Below are 19,847 nucleotides of genomic sequence, written 5' to 3' on the forward strand. Positions count from 1 at the left end.
CCTAAGGCCCCAGGGAGGGAATCACACACTATGGAAGCATTAGCCGAGGAGTGGACCTGGAACCCCACTCGGCTGCTTCCTACTGGCTGTGAGATCTCACAGGGAATGTCCTCAGTTTGCTCACCTGTAAAATGGGAATCTGGATGGGGTGCTGTGAAGACACAGAAGGCAGTAACACTGGAGCCTGGCTGACGGAATGGTCACCAGATGGCAGCCCTAGGAGGCCCTGGCTCTTGCCAGCTCCCCAGTCCCCTCCCTGCCCCAGAGGGACATGCCGAGTTCCTTTAAGTACAGGCAGACCGCTGTGTTGGAAAACGCTCCTTTGCCTATACAAGGCCTGCCCAAGTCACCCTCCTTTTATTGGGGTTTAGGGTTGATAGTGTAGGAGAGTGAGAAAGGCCAGCAGCCTTGGAGGGACAGGGTTTCTGGCCTCTGAATCCCAGAGCTGAGCAGATAAGAATGGCCCATGGAAGTTTCCAGATCTGCACCTAGGCACACCATCCTGCAGGAGCAAAGCCTTGCTAAGCTTGGCCACAAGCCAGGGTCACTGCCCTGGACAAGTGTCCAGCCTCAGGGAGGAGCCAGACAGAGATACAGAGCGATCCTCAGTGACAGAAGACTGTGAGGGCCCCAGTGAAGGCCGTGCCAGAGCGGGGAGAGCAGGCTCTGGGCAGAGACTCTGGGAGCCTGTGAGGGGCACACAGACGCTGGCACCACACCATCTGCTCAAGTCTCTGCTCCACCCCCTACCGGCTGTGTGACCTTGGGCAAGTTACTGAGCGTCTCTGTGCCTCAGTGGCCTCATGTCAAGAGCCTACCACAGAGGGTAGGCAGGACTAGAGTGAAATGCTTGGAACAAGCTCCATGCTTCATGGCCTATTAAGAAGGGAAGACAGAGGGAGTGGGGGGAGGAGCGTGAGGGTCCAACCCAGACCAACTCTAGCTCCCTTACCCCACCCAACCCTCCACCGACAGTCTTCCTTAGTTCTTTCCCAGCTCAGCCGTCTGCCTGCCCTGCCCACCTGCCTGGGTGACTGCTGCTTTGGACACAGCATACTTCCCTATCTTTCCTCCTGCCCAGCTCCTAGGATTACTGACTTCCTCTTCCTGTGTGCACAGCAGCTGACCAGGCAGAGGACAGGGTGGACAGACCCAGGGGCCCGCCACAGGGTCATGGCTGGCCGCCGCGTGAGCTGGGCCAGCACCTTCCTTCTCCCTTCTCTCCCGTACCCCATCACATGCAGGCCCAAGAATGCACAGAAGTGCCTGGCACACAGTAGGTGCTCAAATGCCTCATCCCTCCCCATTTCACATTCCTCATCCTCTGCTCTGCTTCCCTGCCCCTTCCTCACTGAGAGAGCCGTGACCCCAGCTTATGGTGGTCCTCATGAATTGTGGGGTGGGCCCTGCAGTGGCCCATCAGCACCTGCCGTGTGCCAGGTGTGCCCCCCTGGGCCCTGCGTGCAGCTCTGGCCTCATCTCCCTTCCTCTCCCTCCCCTCCCAGCTCTCATTGCACTGACCTCCTCCCCAGCTCCTCCCACCTCTTGGCCTTCGCACATGCTGGGCTCGCTGCAGGGCGTTCTGTCACCCCGGACCCACCCTCGCCTGGTCTGGAGAAGGCCTGCTTACCTGTCAGATCTCAGCTTCCTAGGGGCCCCCCACCCAGATCCGGTGTGGGCCTTCCAATAGGATGGGATGCCCCAAGCAATGGCCTGAGGGCATTTGGTTGGCTTCATGGGGGTGGGAGGAGTCATTCAGTCCAGTGACTGCCCTGCTTTACACTCGGTGTGGAATGAATGAATGAATGAATGAATGACGCCTCCATCACCTCGTTGGCCCCTCCCAACATCCCTTCAAGGTGCGTGTGTCATCCCCATTTATGAATGGGAAACTGAGGCTTGGCATTGTCCTTTGTTCACCCCCATGAAGGAGGGTTCCTGGGCCAGGACCTCCTCAACAGAGGGAGGCTGAAATCGAGGCCTGGGAGTCTGAAGAGAAATCCAGGGCGCCCTCGGACAGGCGTTTTGTGTGTCTGTCTTTCCTCTTCCTACTGACATTTTAAGTGATCCATTCTTCATGTGGTGTTTTTGTGTTTCTCCAGTGGGAGAAAAATGCCGCTGGGATTTCCAGGGTTGTTTTATCTCCATGGTGCAGCCAAATAATTCAGGAGAACAGAGGCCTAGGATTGCTGAGTTGCAGGGGGCCCGCAATGCTCTCAGCCGAGTCCTCCCTTAAATGGGGAGGAAGCAGGCTGGATGTGGGAGCCCCTCGACCCGCGGCCGGGTGGGCCCCAAGGTGAGAGCAGCGCATCCATGGGGGCCTCAGCAGCACGGGGATTTCCAGCAGTCTCTCAGCTGTGTGCCCTCGGGCTGTTCTCGCCCCTCCCTGGGCCTCAGTTTCCTCACCTGTGAAATGGGGAGAATGGTGGCGCCTCCCTCAGACATTCGAGAAAGTCTGTATGCAGAGGACTTGGTGAGGGCAGAACTGGCTCAAGGGTTCAAGGATGAGCCTTGTGGAAACAAGCTGAGGTGAGACCGTGAACCCAGAGACCACCTGGTGCTGGGGGCAGGCGGAGGGTGTTGCCGAGAAGGCTCTATTAGGGATAAAGTTGCTGGCAACCTGCACACCGTCCCAATTATAGCACCTGTGCCGACACCCCACACTGCAGTCTGCAGAGCATGCTTCTCCCTCCTGCGTTGACCCAAGAGAAGCCCCATGGAGCAAGGGTTAGCATGCACGCCTGACATGGGGACGGTGGGGGCCGGGGCTGCAGATCCAGGGTGCTGAGTCATCCTGCTGGAGTCCTGGAGGTGGGGTTTATTGGCTAAAGTGACTGCTTTACCACGAGGCTGGAGCCCGAGGTCACCCCTGGCGGTGGCAGTAAAGCTGGGACCTTGTCTGAGTTGGAGTTTCACCAAGGCCTCTGCCTGGGTCTGAAAGTTTGCCGTTTGCAACAAAGTACACCCGGCATTCAGGCCAGTGAGTGTTGATGGAGTTCCTACTCTGTGGGCAGCAAACATTTATTCAGCACCTACTGTGTACAAAGCATGGCGGGGGGATACAGAGGCACCCTCCCCGAGGAGCTTGTACCAAGTAGGGAAGCAGTTAACGAGCAAGTAGGCGGAAGGAAACCAGTGCCAACTAAAGGCACAAGGACAGCGTGAAAGGAATGGTGTTCAAGCACTTTCATTTGCTAAGGGACACACAGGAATCTCTCAGGAACCTAAACCACTGGCTTTGGGAACTGCAGTGGGCAACTGCAGAGAGGAGCCATTTATGGGGCCCTGCTATCACTCCTGGTTCTTTCTATCTTCAGTACCCCAGCAAGGTGGGGTTCTGCTTCCCGTTTTACAGATGAGGAAACTGAGGCTGGTGAAGTCACTTGCCCTGAATACCCAGCTAATAAGTGGCAGAGCTTGGATCCCAGGTCAGGGAACTGACTCCAAAGCCTGTGCCGTCACCCCCAGCACCCACTGTGGGCTCCTGTTTGGAGTCTGACAGGTCTGAGTTCAAATCACAGCCTTGTCACCTTCCAGTTCTGGGGAAAACACTCAGGCTCTCTGAGCTGTGGTTTATTACCTGAAAAAATAGAGTTGCATTCATTCACCCATCCAGCAAGTGTTTACAGAGTGCCTGCGATGTGCCCTCCCCCAGATGCTGCGTACAGTGGTGAGCAAAGCCACAGTGGTCTCAGTGGGGCCCGCTTCACGGTGTGTGGCCCGCGCAGTCACGCAGGACCCACACTCAGAAGGGCGTGCACTTGGTTCCATGCACTGCTGTCGCCGTCTAAAGGTGCTTAGTAACTTGAATAAAGGGCTCTGTGTTTTTTGTTTTGTCCTGGACATGCAATGGTCCAGCCCTTGTCCCTGCAAATGGTCCAGCCCTTGTCCCGCTTACAGTTCAGTGGAGGAGACAGGCACTGCCCAGAGAGCCACTGCACCAAGCGTGCAACTGGAGAGGGGGGCGTGGGGAGCACACAAGGCAGGTCCCCCGAGTGCGTGCAGGGGTCAGGGAGGGCGTCTGGGGGGGCACAGGCTCCTGCAGATGTGTCTGAATCTGCCAGGTGAAGGCAAGGCACAGCACTGAGGATGGAAGGGGCATGGGGAAGGGGCTGGAGGATGGGCAGGGTGGCCTGAGGGGCCAGGCCCATTCTGTGGACGGCCCTTGGAGGGTTTTATCCAGGGGCTGCTGCGATGGATTTGCATTTGGAAAGCCAGCTCTCTGGCTTCCAGGGGGGGATGGGTGGGAGGGGACAAGAGAGGTGCAGGGACACGCATGGTGCTTGGTTGGGGAGGAGGGAATGGAGGAGTCAGGAGGGGGCCAGCCTCTGTCTGCAGGTCTGCACGGAGAGGGGTGCAGGCCACACAGGACCCCGGAGGCGTGCGTGAGGTAAATGAGAGGATGTGGGTAAGGGGATGATGCAGGGCTGGGCTCCCGCAGGAGCTCGGGCCACGGTGGCCGTCACATCTGGTCATGCAGCCCAGAGCCCCAGCTGCAGGCGGCCGTGTTGCTCTCCGGCCGGTATCTGTCCTCTGTGGGTGTGCTCCGGCCACCTCCCGCGGCCCGCCACTCCGTCCTGCGGGCAGCTGTGGTCAGGAGGACACGCCCTGGTCTTTCTTCACGCAGAGGTTGCGACTCCTGAATTGTTTATTCCTGGACATCACGTTTCCGGTGCAATTCCACTATCTCCAAGTGGACGCTGTCCTGGAAACCGAAGTTCAGGCTCCGGGTTAGGAATGCACTGCCCAGGACAGGCCCTGGGAACTGGGGACTTGCCGGAGGTGAAACCGTGTGTGCTCACACGTGTGTGCGCATGTGTGCTGCCGGGGGTGTGAACACGCTCATCAGTCTGCGTAGACAGGGCACAGGGGCAGAGCACGGGTGTGAATCCTGGCTCGGCCCCTCACCTCCACCTGCACCCTGGAGAGGCGATCGTGCCGCCCGGGCTGCGGGGAGAAGTGTGGGAACTCTGCTCGGCACACACCCCAGTCCAGGGCGGGCGCTCAAACGCCGTTAGCTGCTGCGTCCCCAGGACCCATCTATTGGGCACCTGTCGGTCACAGGTGAGGCCCCAAATCCCTGCCCTTGTCCAATTACCAAGTCACGTACTCACATTAGTACTAATGATATAAGAATGCCCAAGCAGCAGAGGGAAGGGTGTTGTAAGCGTGAGGAACAGCATGTGGAGAGGCCCGCAGGAGAGAAGGATCCTGGAGGGCTCCACTGCAGGAGCAGAGAGAGTCAGAGGCGGACCACACGTGCCTCGGGAGTGAGCGTGCACCTGACCTGGAGCGGCCAAGACTCCTGAGGAGGCAGACGGGTGGTCAGGGGGCGCTTCAGAAAGCTGGCCCCGGGGGCCCCCTGGGACCTGCGGCAGAGACAAGTAGCAGCCAGGAGCACTCACCAGGGGCACTTTTTGAGAACCAGTGAGCAGCAGTCCTGTTGCAAATGCTTTCATGCGTCACTTCATTCAATTGTGACAGGATGCTAGGAATTAGATACTGTTTTCAATCCCATTCTAGGACCAAGGACACGGAGGAGGTTTGTCCTAGGTCCCGTGGGGTGTGGTTACAAAAGGTAGGGCCAGGACTGGGCCCCGTACGGTGTCGCCCAAGCCCAGGGGCCCAACGTCCCGGCTGTGCCATTCTTGGCTTGGTCCAGGCGAGAGGTGATGTGCTTGGCCACGCCCGGGGGGGTGGTGGTTGGGAAGGGGTGGGCCAGACGCCGAGAGAGAGGATGCAGAATCTTCTTCAGGCTTCAGGCCAGGGGTCACCAGGCCTGGGGTGTCCATGGCACCCCGCTCCTGCACAGCACCGTCCCCCATCCCTTCCTCGCCCAGCCCTGTCCTCCCCTGCCTCGCCTGGCTGACCGAAAACAGATCTGTTGTTGTTCCTGCTGGGGTTTAATTCATCTTCCCCAGCTCTGTTTCTCTTCACATGCCCTCTTTCCTCTCCTCTCCAGCCTCGCCAAATTCGGTGTTTAAAAATAATCCTCAAATCTGGGAACAGCAGTCCCGAGCTGACCCGGGTCGTGGACCGCAGAGATTCGTGCCTCACTCGTCATTGTGGACACGGTCAGAGCTCAGGACAGTCCCACTCATCCAGAATGTTCTTCCAGTTATTTGAATTTTATTGTTGGCCATGAGCTACCATTGTGGGCAGTTTACCAATTTTCCAAGAAATAGAACCCGGATGATAAATATAATCTGTCTGTGGCTTCCTGGGGGGCGCCTGGGGGGCCCTGACAACTCCTACTGTGCCAGCAGGGAGAATGAGTTTGGCGGCTGGGTTGGCTTCCTGCCTGAGCCATGAAGTGGCTGTGTGACCTTGGGCAAGTCACTTGGTGTCTCTGAGCCTCAGTTTTCTTCTTTACAGTTTCTTCTTTACCCCCAGGCTGATGGGGGATGACGTGAAACAACAGGGCGAAAAGCTCCAGTACATGTGATGGGCAAAAGCGAGAGCCCGGGCAGCAGCCCCCGAGGCTACAGCACCACAAGCCAGGCCTGGGGTGGGGTGGGGAGCGGGGTGGGGGGTGCTCACCTGTGCCCGAAGGTGCTGGAGCAGCTTCCCTCAGATGTCACTGGGGCTCCCAGGTGGCTGTACCTGACGGCGTGACACATCCTCCTGATCTCATAGTCGCTGAGCCCGAGTCCCTCTCTGAAGACCCTACGGAGGGGCTGAGGTGATGGCTTTGGCCTTGAGAATGTCAGTGCTATTGATCGCGTGATCCCCGAGGCAAGCCCTCTTGTGGAAACCTAACAGGGGTCACGGCCACAGGCCACCAAGGCCGTGGGGTTTCTGACTCAGCCGGGGATGGGGCACTGGCTTTAAAGCTTTGCTGCCTTGGATGTTAGAAATGGAATTTTATGTAACTTTCTGGGGACCTGGGGTGGTTTTTCCTTCCACCACGTTGTCGGCCTTCAGATCTAGCACCAGAGCTGCCCCAGGGGCTGGAAGAAGGGGGTAGCACAGCACCCCCCAACCCAGAGGCTCCCCACCCCAACTTTGGTCCGGCAGCCCTAGAGATGGTGGCCAAGGAGACTGAGCAGACCACGGGAGTGCACCGCTGGACAGGGGGACAGACGCAGCCACAATGAGTCGTGGGGGGATATACCTGCGGTGTGCAGGACCCCAACACCCACAAGTGAGGGTCACCCTCACGACAGGCCCTGAGGCCTCTCTGGCTTCAGTCCCCCGAGACTGGCCTAAGGGCCCAGGGCCCGTATCAGCTGGCTGGGATTCTCAGCCAGTCTGTGGGTCTCGGGAGCCCAAGCTTCCTGGCCATCGCCCCAGCTGGCCAGGCCTTGGCCCAGGACCCTCATGGCCCAGGAGAGGAGGGCATGGGGGCCCATCATACAGGTAGAGCTGGTGGGCATCCTTGCCCAGTATACTTGAGGGCAGGGGCTCCCTTCCTCTGTGTCCCTAGAGCCCAACCCAGATCCTGTTCAACAGTGAGGGTGAGTGACTGCATGCTGAGAGAATCATGAATGAATAAATGAATGAACACATTTAGGAAAGAAGAGATGGAATATGATAGGCCTCCGTTCTTCCAGTTGTTGGAATCAAGGCAGGCTTCCTAGAGGAGGTGGCATTGGAGCAGCTTCTGAAGGGGTGCAGGACCTAGACTCATAGAATGAAGGAAGGGCACCCCAGGTGTGAGTGACAGCTGTGCCCTCTCCCCCCTCCCAACATATGCAGGAATTTGTAGGGAGTGGAAGCAGCAGAAGGGAAGGCTGGGTACTTCCCTGGTTGACTTCCCTGCCTCCAGCATTCAGTCAACAAACCCACCACCTCTCAGACCTGAGCCTCGGCTCCAAAAGTGGGGCAGCCCCATCCTACAGAGACCAGAAAGGCCTGGAGTCTGGAGACCCATCTCTGCCTTCAGTGGGCCTCTGCTTTTCCATCTATAGCATGGGACCACAGGGGCAAGGGAGTCATCTCTGAGGACTTATCACTCCCCACCACCCCACACTGCATTTTCCAGGGCCAATCCCTAGGTTCCCCGGTAGAAATCCTTTCCTAAGCACTTTCAAATGCTTTAATCTCCTCCATCCTCCCAGGAGGGCCCTGAGGGAGGCCGGGAGGATGCCCAGGCTCAGAGCAATTAAGCAGTTTACAGCCCGTGGGGCTGAGCTGGCTTCTGGGTGGGAGCGGAGAGGCCTGCTGGAGCGATAGGAGGGGCCCCTTCCCGGGGCTGAGCCATCATCATGAGTAATCACAGACTAAGGCGTTTCCACGTTATCCTTGGGTCGTGCCACTCCCTTTTCTTATTTTGGCTCAAACTTCAGAAGAATGGGTCCTGGTACCCTTGGTGCCACCACGCCGTTCGTCCTGCAGGTGATAAGACAGAGTCCCCGAGAGCAGGACCAGAGTGGAATCCTGAGCCTGGTCTTGAGTGTGGCCCTGTCTCTTCTCTCTGAAGCCACCAGCATCTGGTGGCTTCCTGCTCTGCCTGCCAAAAAGCAGGATTCAGAGCTGCCTAGGGCCTGGCTGTTGTTCCTGTACTCTCCCTTACCAGGCTGATGGCTCTTGAGGGCCAGGACAAGTCAGCTTGTTGGTGGCCCCCGGGGCCAGGCCCGAGCAGGTGCCCCAGGACAGTCTGGGCTATGTTAGAGGCCCACTCCTGTGGGCTACACATGGCCCTGCCCACACTCCTCTTCCAAAACCATGTTCTCTCACAGCCTGGAGGCCAGAATCCGAGATCAAGGTGTGGGCAGGGCTGGCTCCTTCTTAACTAATTACATGTTCCACAACCCGAATTCCAAATGAGTTTCTATCCTGAGTTACTGGGGGTTAGGATTTCAACAAATGAATTTTGGGCGAACGCAATTCACACACCATAACGGGGTGCCATGAGGTTAGAGGGTGGTGTGCAGGGCCTCATTTGTCCCAGAGCCTGGCACAGTCAGTGCTCAGCAAGTTCTTCCCCATCATGGGTCTCTACCCCTCCCCCACTGGCCTTCTGGTGTTGCTACCTCAGGGCCTTTGCACTGGCTGCTCTCTGGTCTGCAGCACTCCTCCAAGGAGCCACACCTCTGGCTCTCGTCTCACCCAAGTCTGCCCAGCTGTCACCTACACAGTGAGGCCAGCCCAACCACCCAGTCTAAAGCAGCTCCCACGCCCCCGCCCCCCATGTGCTTTGCTGTATTTCCCTCATAGCTCTTTTTTCTTATGATGAAATACACTTTACATAAAATTTACCGTTTTAACTATTTGTAAGTCACAGTTCAGTGAATTAAGTACATTCACGTTGTGCAACCATCACCACCACCATCCCCAAAATTCTTTCCATTTTCCCAAACTGGAACCGTCCCCATGAAACACTGACTGCCCATTTCCCCTCCCCCAGCCCCCGCTGACCACATTCTACTTTCTGTCTCTATGAATTTGCTCTAGGGACCTCAGATCAGTGGAATCGTGCAGTCTTTGCCCTTTGGTGACTGGTTTATTTCACTCAGCATAATGTCCTCAAGGGTCATCTATATTGTAGCAAGTGACAGGATTTCCTTCCTTTTTAAGTCTGAATCGTATTCCGTGATGTGTCTAGACCATCCTTTGGTTCACCCATTCATCCGGTGATGGACAACAAGGTTACTCCCACCTTTTGGCTCTTGTGAATGGTGCTGCTGTGAACATGGCTTGACAAGTATCCGTTCGAGTTCCTGCTTTCCCTTCTTCGGGCTATATCCTCTGGAGTCCGGAGCATTTTAAATATTCGTCTGTTTGTTTGCATGCTGTCAGCCTTTCTCACCAGAGTGCCACTGGGGCAGGGGCAGTTTCTATTTAGTTCTACTTCATGTCTGTGCAGTTCACTGCTGTTTCCCTAATGCCTGGAAGGTGCCTGGGCAATGCACACTTGCGGAGGGGTTAATGGAAGTCACCGTTAGTGACACAGCAGGGAGACCTGGGTCCTGCAAGGCCCTGGTGGAGCGGGAGCTCTCCCCAGCCAACCCTTCTCATCCCTGTGTGCTCGCCCTGCCCACCGGCCTCACCCGCCCCATGGTTATTTCCACCACCTGAGCCACCCGTCCTCCTTTGATTAAGTCTCATTTTGCTGTGAAAAGAAAAGGAGGTGACAGTTGACTGGTGGGGGAAGGTCATTCATTCCAGAAAGGAAATTGGATGGTGCGTTTCATCCTCTACGCCAGGCTCCTGCTCCTGGCAAACTCGCTTTCGTGCTCGCACCGCATCCCCTGCTGTGGGCAGCGCAACCAGTGACTGTCCCCGCCGCCAGGCAGCCCACAGCCGGCCTCTCCTGGATCTCGTTAAACAGGCAGCTCTCGACGGATCGATGCAAGCCGAATGATGACCAGTTGTGGCCAGCAGTCCTTGAACGTGCTCGCGGTCCTCTCGCTGCTGATTTCTGCAGGTAGAACCTCCATGGGTGCTCAGCGGGAAGGGGAAGTGGGGGGCAGGTAATCACTTCCCGGGGTCAGTGGTAGAGAACCCAGGGTTTTGGGTGCTCACGGGGTTCCCCTAGTTCCCTGCCCCACTGACATCCCCCTCGTGAGGAGCAACGGTTCGGTGCTGTGAGACCTACTGTGTGCTGCGCCCTACACACCTGTCCCCAGAGTTCAGCTGAGAGATTCGGACGCGGTGGGGTGTACGGTGGCTGCCAGCCCGCCCTGGGAAAGGCCCTTACCCAATTCTCTTCACTATTCCTGCAAGTCAAAGTCAGGCGATGTCCTGGGCATCCCATTGCATTGATGAGGAAATTGCAGCTTGGAGAGGGAACTGACTAGCGTGTGACAGCACAGCTAGTGAGGGGCTGGAATTCTAACCCTGGCAGCGTGACGCTGGGGCCTCCCCTCCCAACACCCACCAGCCTCCTAGGCCATCCCCGTGACCCCAGGTGGGGCTGCAGATGGGCTCTCACTCTCCTGTTTATGAAGATGGGCAGAAACCAAGTCCTCCAGCTGCTCCAAACTAGACCTAGCCAACAAAGAAGTCCGCCCTAGTCCCCACAGCAAAGGTGGCCACGAGCAACCCCTGACTGGCTCAGCCCTGGTCCCAGCAATGTACCTACTCTCTGTCTCTCTTTCCATTGCCTGTCTCTCCCTGTCTCTCCTCTGTCTCTGTCTTTCTGTCTCTCCCTCCCTTTGTCTCTGTCTCTCGGTCTCTGTTTTTCTTGGTATCCCGTCCTGCTCCCTTGCTCATTTCCCGCCTCCAGCATGTCATTCCCCTCGGCCAGTGGGTTGCAAACCCATGCCCATCGGCGTCCCCTGCAGGACTCCCCCCACACCCTGTTCAGCGCTTCTGATTCAGAAAGTCTGCTGAGGGGCCCCGAGAACCAGCATTTCTGACCAATCCTCAGAGGATGCAGGCATGGCAGGTCAAGAACCTCACTTTGAAACCGCTGCTCTGAGCCTCAGTTTTCTCCTCTGTCCTATGGGAGTACAGGAGACTAATGGAGAAGGTGCACCCCCGAGACATACTTGTCTGCATCCGAGAAAAGAGTCTGTTTCCCAAGGTGGAGGCTGAGATTGGGGCCTGGAGCTGCCCTGACTCCTGAAATGCTGGGACCCTTTTCCTGCAGTGGTCATAGCCACCCCCCCACCCATCCCTGCGGGAAAGAGTGCTGGACTTTGGGGCAGGGGCACAGGATGTCACGAGGCCACCCAGGCCACCCACCAGCCAGCGTGGCCCAGCTGGGACTCCCCTCGGGCAGCCCGAGCGGACGCGGTAGCTGTGTTGGCTGCCTTCCAATCACCTCTCACCGAGAGAGCTTTCGACTAGCTGGAGGAGCTCGGGCAAAACCAGTGCCTTTGTGGTTGGAGAAATGTATTCAGCCAAGAGGCCCCTTTTCAGCAATACAAATTAGATACAGCGATCCCTTTTATGAAGATACTAATTAAGTCCCAGACAGCGGCTCCAGGTTTTTTTCCATTGTTATTTGTTCAGGCTTTCTCTCCTGTTTATCACCATCTGTGCAACTAGTAAATGCCATCCTGGGTTGGCGTCAGCATCGGTGCCTTAACAGGGGTCTCTCTCCTAGGCCAGGGCAGCTGTCACTAGAAGGTGGGAGTGACCAGGACAGGCCCTTGGAGACGTCTGGGTCTAGGGCACTGCTTTAGTAGAAACCAAGGTACAGAGGGGATACCCTTTTTCCATAAAGACGACCCGGTTCTTGCACCCATGCTGCTCGCCATCCAGGCCAGCCTGGGCTGTTCAGCAGCCCCTGCCCCACCCACCCCACCCCCCATCCACACAGCGACAGAGGTTATTAAAAACAGTGATGGAGACGTGGAGAGGGCTCCCACATCCGGGCAGGCCTGGGATGGAGTTCTACTCCACCACCACTTAGACCTCTGAGCCTCAGTTTCTTCATCTGTAAAATGGGATCCCATACCTGCCTGCTAGGGTAGCCAAGTGGATCAAATGAGGTAGAGCCTGTGAGACACATAGTAGGTGCACAGTTATGTAATGTTTTCTAGTTGAGTGCCTGCTGTATGCAGAGCTGCAGGAGTCTTCAGACTTGCCCTGCCCCCAAGGAGTCCCAGTCTGGGGGACACAGTATAAACAGGGCTGTGGTCAAGGGAGGCCTGGAAGGTGATGGGAGCCCAGAGAGGGCTTCCTGGCAGAAGAAGTGAGGCTTGCATTGGACCCTCACCCCCCAGAGAGAGAAGAGACAAGCAGAACCTTAAAACATACCCACCAGACCCTGCCTCTGGCACTCGTAGACGGGTGAGGGTCTCGGGCAGCTGGGTTGGGTGAGGGCACCCACTGAGCCGGCGACTCTGTTTTCTAGTCTTGTCCGCACATTTCCGGGTCTGTGAGCCGTACACGGACCACAAAGGCCGCTACCACTTTGGCTTCCACTGCCCCCGGCTCTCTGACAACAAAACCTTCATCCTCTGCTGTCACCATAACAACACGGTTTTCAAATACTGCTGCAACGAGACAGAGTTCCAGGCGGTGATGCAGACGAACCTCACAGCCAGCCCCGAAGGCTACATGCACAAGTAAGTGCCACCCTGGGGCCACCCCCCGCTGCCACGGCGGGAGCCGGCCAGACACCCCATCCTCCGGGGTGGCTGCTGGGTAACCACTGCAAGGATGGGTGGGCCCAGAGGGAGTCTGGGAGAGTCTTCAGGAGACCTGGTTTTCTGGCCTGGTCTGCCCTCTGAGCTTTAACCTTCTCATCTGAGAAATGGGCACCTGATGCCTGCCTCTCGGCTGCTGCAAAAGTTAAACGAGGTCAAATATGTGGAACTTTGCAGGCAAAAAGGAATCCCTGGGGCCCAAGTTCCTTCCTTCCTTCATTATTTGTTCAACAAATTTTGATTGACCAAGAGATTAATCCCATGCAGCCCCTTTCCTTCAGGTGATTAAAACACAGGACACCAGGGTTCTGAGGGAGAGACCCATGAGTGAATGAAAGGAGTTTCCCAGCAGAAAAGCAGTGGGAATATGCTAAGATCGAAACAGCACGAATTTCTCTTATTATGAGCGAAACTGAACATCTTTTCACATATTTGAGAGCCATTTGTATTTTTTTTACTGTAAGCTAGCTGTTTTTTACTGTAAGCTAGCTTCGCCATTTTCCTGTTGAGTTTTTGGCCGTTTTATTATTTATTCACATGAACTCTTTATATATGAAGGAAATATGATGCGTTACAACTATTTTCCCAGTGTGTCTTTGAATTTGTGATGCTTTTTTCTCATGCTTAATTTTTAATTGATATATATATAACCAAATTGTATCTAATTTTGTTTTTCTTTTATGTCTTCTGGGTTTTGTATCATACTAAAAAAGGCTTTCCCTACTCTGAGATCATTAAAAATTCCCTCATGTTATGTTTTACGTCTTTTATGTTTTAATTTTTTGTCTTCAAATCTTTGATCAGTCAGAAATTTATTTGGATGTAAATTTTGAGGTAGGAATAAAAAAAAATTTTTTTTTCCAAATGGGTAGCTAGTTTTCCCAACACCATCCACTGAATTGTCCATCTTTTCCCTGATGTGAAATGTAAACTTACCATATCCTATAATATACTAAATTTAACTACCCGTGTTTCCCCAAAAATAAGACCTAGCTGAACAATCAGCTCTAATGCATCTTTTGGAGCAAAAATTAATATAAGACTCGGTCTTATTTTACTATAAGACTGCGTCTTGTATAAAATAAGACCGGGTCTTATATAATATAACATAATGTAACATAATATAATATACTATAACATAATATAACATAATATATTACTAGGTTTTATATTAATTTTTGCTCCAAAAGATGCATTAGAGCTGATTGTCCGGCTAGGTCTTATATTCCAGAAACACAGTATTAAAGTATTAAGTACGGAGTATTAAGTATTAAATGGATTCATTGGTCTGTCTATCCATATGTTAGCATCTCATTAGGTTCACTACTATGCCTGTGGCTTTTAATATGTTCTAAAGTCTTCCTGGTCTATTCCCCCTGACTCTTTTGTCACAGGAACTCTAGAATTAACTTGTATGGTACCTCTGCCAAAAAGAATCCAGTTAGTATTTTTCACTGAGATTGTGTTGACTTCATAAATTAATTCAATGAGAAGTGACTTTTCATGATGCTGAATATTCCTATCCAAGAACACAGTATGTCTTTCCATTTGTTCAAATTTTCTTTCATCGTATTCTGGAGTTTTCTTTCTCTAGATATTGTATATCTTTTGCATTTATTCCTACTTATTTATTTTTACGGTGCTATTAGAAGGTCTGCAACTACCTAACTGAAATTTCTGATCTCTGTAATACTTTTTCAGTTGATTCTCTTAGGTTTAATTATGCCATTTGCAAACAATACCTCTATCTCCCGCTTTCTAATTTTTAGGCCTCACTTCTTTTTCTTGTCCTATGGTGTTGTCGAGTACCTCTAAAACAGTCTTTAAAATTGTCAGGCATTCTTACCTTCTTCCTAACTGTATTGGGGATGTTTCATATGTTTGCCCAAAAAGTCTCAGGCTGATTCTTGGGGTGAATATATATTTTTTTCATGATAAGGAAATATCCACTTGGAAGGAGTTTTTGTTGAGTGACTGTTGAAGGGACTAGTTGTACTCCTGGGAGGTGGTGGGATGAAAGTTTGAGCCCCTATCTCACTGTCTGCTGTTAGGGTTTGAGTGCTTTGCCAGCATGCTATGCCAGCTCAGGGGAAGTTGCTTCTTTCCTTTGGTCAGGCCAGCTCCCCAGCCTTCCTTTCTCAAATGCACGGGTGAAGATCTTCCCATCTGCTAAGGCCTTAGAATAATTCTGTGTGTTAAGTTGTTTAGCAAGCAAGGCCTGTCTGTCACAAGGGCTGGAATCATGCCGAACCTGACCCAAGCCTTTTATAAGACCAAAGACTGATTCCCTGAGGGTGGAAGGTGGTGCCAGTACTGGGGTCAGGTCCCCAAGTGTAGTTGCCGGCAGCAAGCCAGACGGAAGACAGAGGCTTGGCCAGACAGCCAGACTCTCCAAGGCGCTGGCAACCGGTGTCTGGGATCCTCGTTTTGAAGCCCCCAGATTTCTATAATCTGCACATTTACACAGGATTTCACATAGAACACTCTGTCCTTTCAGCGCAGTGGGTCCTGGCTGCTTCTCATGAAGAGATGGACCACAAAATGAAGGCCTTCCCTCAGGGAAGAACAGATTACTGAAGATCAGAGGTTTAGCTCAGTTCTTACTCTTGAAGTTCAGGCGGCATTACAGAGCGTGCCGCATGGGGCAGGCTCTGGGCTCAACTCTGTTCCTCTCAAGTCACCTGGCAACCCATCCTTAGCCCCCCCGACACCTGAGGAAGATAAGGCTTGGAGCGGTTGAGTAACTTACCTGATTGAGGCGCTGGTCAGTGGTGGAGCCAAGAGCCAGCCCAGGTCTGGGGGAGGCAGGTCTGAGTAGGAGAGGCCGAGAGCGGGGATCGTCCTCTGTGGAGGCTGCTTGAGCGTCCCTGGCCCACCCACTAGGCTCCAGGAGCACCTCAGCCCCAGCACCCAGGCTGTGACAACCAACCATTTCCTGATGCTGCCAAGTGTGGGTGCAGGATTGTCCTGCTCTGGAGGGAGAACTCCTTCATTGTTCTCCACCGAGCACCCCTCCCCCTGCCATCTCCTTTCCACAGACGTGGATGGAGACCCGGGGGGAACGGTGCCTGCCCAGTTGTGCGGTGAGCCTGTCCATCAACCAGGCCGTCCTGTCACAGTGCTCCTGGTGCCCCATGAGGGAGGCGTGTGCTTGATTCCATGCATCCAAAAGTTTCTAAGAAGGTGGGAGCCACATGGCCCAGAGAAAGGAGCATTTCTAGGCAGGGCCCCCTGCAGCCAGAGTGTGGAGTGCGAGGGGAACCTGGGGGAGAGGCAGTGGGGGGCTGAGTGGGGCGGAAGGGGTGGCGCTTGGACTTGTTCCTAGGGGCAGCGAGCAATCAGCCCTGAGGGCTTTAGGCTGGGTTTGTCCTCATGGACGGTGCATGGGACCAGGATCTATGCACCATCAAGGACACCGCAGAAGCCCTGGTGGTGACCTGGGCAAGACTGGAGCCCTGCTGAATGGAAGGGAAGGAGCGACCCAGGAGACGACCAATCCAGAGCTCAGATCAGGCCCTGGAAGGCTCACCCAGCTACCTGAGCTCAGGGACCCTGAGGAGAAGGCCTGAGCCCAGAGCTGGACCAGGGCCTTGCATCAAGGCGGGGCCTGTGGCAGAGAGGGAGACTGAGGTTGAGCGGGGGGAGTGGCAGACAGGCTGATGTCCTGGAGCTCTCCGCAGGATGGGTCAGTGGACTGGGTCAGACAGGCCTGCGAGGCTGGGAGGTCCGCCGTGGCCCTGGGTGTGCAAGGGGAGCCAGGTAGAGTCTACCTCTGGGACTGTCCTGCCCTTTGGGTCTCCAGTCGTCTCCTGGGTGAGACAATTGTATTGTGTCATTAATCCTCACAGCTACTTTGAGAGAAAGAAAGAAGGGCCTGGGCCCAGGCTGGTGCTGTCACCTGTTCCAGCTATAATGGAAACCTGAGGGATGCCTGGGCCCTGGCTCTGGCCACTGGGCTCTGCCAACCCCCACCCCCGCCCCTGTCTGATGGTGGGGGATGAGCCACACCTCAGCCAAGAGGCCACCTTCCAACATCGCAGTTAGCGCCCACCAGCAGCCTGTCTCCATGGAGCAGGGCAGCCACGACCCTGGCCAGGGCCTTACGAAGACGCACAGGTCCATTAGTAGCAAAAACCTCCCGGGGCCTGCCCACCTTGCCCTCCCCGCCAGTGAATCAGCCAGGAGGCGGGATTTGTGATATGAAGAGGAAAGCACTTCTGACGACTTATTTATTTGTGTTTTTCCGGAGGACAGAATGGTTCATTTTGGTTCTGGCTGCCTGGCGGAAAGGCAGGCAGAATGAGGGGTGCAGCCCCGCCAAGCCTAGTGCCCTGGCGATGGGCCACCTCCAGCCTCTTGGGCAGAGGGGCCCTTGGTGTTCAGGAGAAGTGTACTGCACACCTTCCCATGCCAGGTGCCGGGTGGGATGCTGGCCACACAGCAGCCACACCCAGGGCCCTGCACAAGCAGTGGGAGCATCTGCTCTGGGCACGGGTGGGATGGGGCGTGAAGGGTCAGCGGTCAGCTCTCTCTGGGGACAGGGAACGTCTCTCTGGCAGAGGTGGCGTGGAGTCTTCTTCAATTCCTGGGTGTTCCTTCACCAGGCAGATGGGCTTCTGGGGGTGGGCGCGTGGGAGAGGCTTCTAGGACTACAAAGAATCCTCAAAGGCCTCAGGGTGAAGGGGATGAGTCGTCACTCTTCCCCATCTGTACACAAAACCTCGTCCCTTTCTGGGAAGAGCTGTCCTTTCCCATTGCCCAGAAGTGTTTCAGCCATGCCGATGGCTAGCAAGTGGCAATTGGCCGGGCCTGAAGACCCCGTGCCCTGGGTTTCCTCCACATGGGCACCGTCCTGCAAGCCTTCCATCACCATCCAGCACTTATCAGGCTCTGAGGTCAGTCCCTGAGTGTGGTCAGAAGTTCCAGGATGTTCTTGTCAGTTGGCCAATCCCATCAAGTCCTGTTAGACATAAAACTACACAAATACTGGCAGCCTTGTAAAGACTGGGGAGGTTCTAGCATCCATGGTGTTTCCTAATCTGAATCCATTCCCCCAAGCCAGCAACAGGAGACAAATAAACATTTATGAACACTTAAAGTAATGTGAGGGGCCTCACACCAACACCTTTCATCTACGTAGAGGTGTTATCTATAAAAAAGGTCCTGGTAGCCCCATTACCCAGAGCTGAGGATCAGAGAAGATGAAAACTTGCCGGTAGTCACACAGCACATAAGTAGCAGAGCAGGGTTTGAGGCAGGTGTATCAGTCATCCAGGCTCAGTTATGCTGACATAATGAGCAGCCCCAGGTCCCTGGGGCTCGAGACACAAAGATTTATTTTTGGCTCACACTCCCTGTCCCTCTCAGGTCACCTGTGGGTCTGTTTATGGTACATTCTGTGACCCAGGCGGATTGAGCAGTTTCCATCTGTTGTAGGATGTCCCCACAGCAGAGAGAAAAGAGAGGTGGTGAAAACAAAGGGTGACTCCCACTCTGGAACATCCATGACACTTCTGCTCATGTTTTCTTGGCCGAAGAGTATCACATGGCCAAACATGTTAGCAGCAGGGCAGGAAGAGGCGCAGGACAGAGCGTGTGGGCAGGCTTGCATGAAGGGACAGTGAGTATAACGAACTCCACTTCATGGGCCCAAAGCTAAAAAGGTGCCCTTGCGCCCTGTCCCCACATGCCTCCCTTAGCCCCTGTGGTTGCTGCCATGGCAACCACTGAGGAAAAGCTTGATGCTGAGGGTAAATCTGTGGGGGCTCCAGGGGAGGCTGCAGAGAGGGTGCTGGGGAAAGCAGTGGGTCAGGGGCTGGCGCTTCCTCTGCCCTTGTGGACACCTACCCTAGGGCAAATCTAGTTTTCCCTTGAAATAAGGCTGTCAATCATTCACACCTTAGCCTAAACAAGCCCGAGAGACGGCTGCAAGCCTCATGGAGGTGGTGGCTGCAGGCGGAGCTGTCGGAAGGAGTGAGGGCAGCTGTGATACAGTATTGTCAGGTTCCTTATTCCTCGTAAGGCCTGAGCACCTGCAGTACCTGCTCCGTGCTAGTGCTCAGGACACGCGTGCCGAGGCCTCCCCCTCAAGGGGCCACCAGTGAAGGGGAGGAAGGCCTTCCAGGCAGAGGTGAGCCCAGCCTGGTAGGGGGCTGGGGGAGCGGGCAGAATGGGGGAAGCAGCCCCCATGTAACTGCTGAGGCGAAGGCCGGGCTGGGGGTGAACCGAGTCAGGAAGATCCAGAGTCTAGACAGTGAGGCCAGGAGGGACTCCACACCACCTCCTCCCGGCCCAGAGAGGTGCAGGGATTCCTCCAGGCCACACAGCAGAGGAAGAACCAGACCTCCTGGCTCCAGGCCCGTGCTCCCCAGCTCCAGATAGAGCCTAGACCTGCTATGGGGACCCAGGACAGGAAGGGGCCCATCTGGCGAGAGCTGCGTCGGGTCCCTCCCAGTGGGCTATGGGCAGAGAGGCTGGGCACTCTCAGTGGCGTGCGGTCTCCCCACCACCAGCCAGCACACACCCCCCTGAACAGGTGCCTGCAGCAGGGAGCAGATGGAGGTGGTATCTGAGTGATGAATAAATCAGTTCCTTTGCACAGCCACAGTCCCTGGGGAGCCCGGTGTGGAGCACAGCAGCCCCAGCCAAAGCTGCCCGTCCAGGGTGCAAGGGGAGACGCTGACCTGGCCTGGGCACGAGGACACACATGGGACGGACAACGTGGCCCCAGATGGTGGGGGTTGGGCTTGAGGGGCCCAAAGGAGGGGCGTGACTCTGCCCTTCTGCGGGGCAGACTCTGCCTGA

At 55.2% G+C, this 19,847-nt stretch overlaps 1 protein-coding gene across 3 annotated transcripts in view; it reads left to right on the forward strand.

The window, feature by feature from the left end:
* Positions 1 to 19,847, forward strand: part of SHISAL1 (shisa like 1) — a gene marked incomplete at its 3' end in the record, with an annotated part of 126,052 nt that overhangs the window by 72,935 nt on the left and 33,270 nt on the right. For all 3 annotated transcript variants that reach the window (XM_081061565.1, XM_081061564.1, XM_081061566.1), the window contains exons 2-3: positions 10,274 to 10,369; positions 12,749 to 12,962. In XM_081061565.1, the coding sequence (XP_080917691.1) occupies positions 10,303 to 10,369; positions 12,749 to 12,962 (281 nt within the window). In that variant the 5' untranslated portion in view covers positions 10,274 to 10,302. The remainder of the gene's footprint in view (positions 1 to 10,273; positions 10,370 to 12,748; positions 12,963 to 19,847) is intronic.

The sequence above is a fragment of the Rhinolophus hipposideros genome, assembly GCF_964194185.1.
Source record: "Rhinolophus hipposideros genome assembly, chromosome: 9".
Classification (NCBI taxonomy): Eukaryota; Metazoa; Chordata; class Mammalia; order Chiroptera; family Rhinolophidae; genus Rhinolophus; species Rhinolophus hipposideros.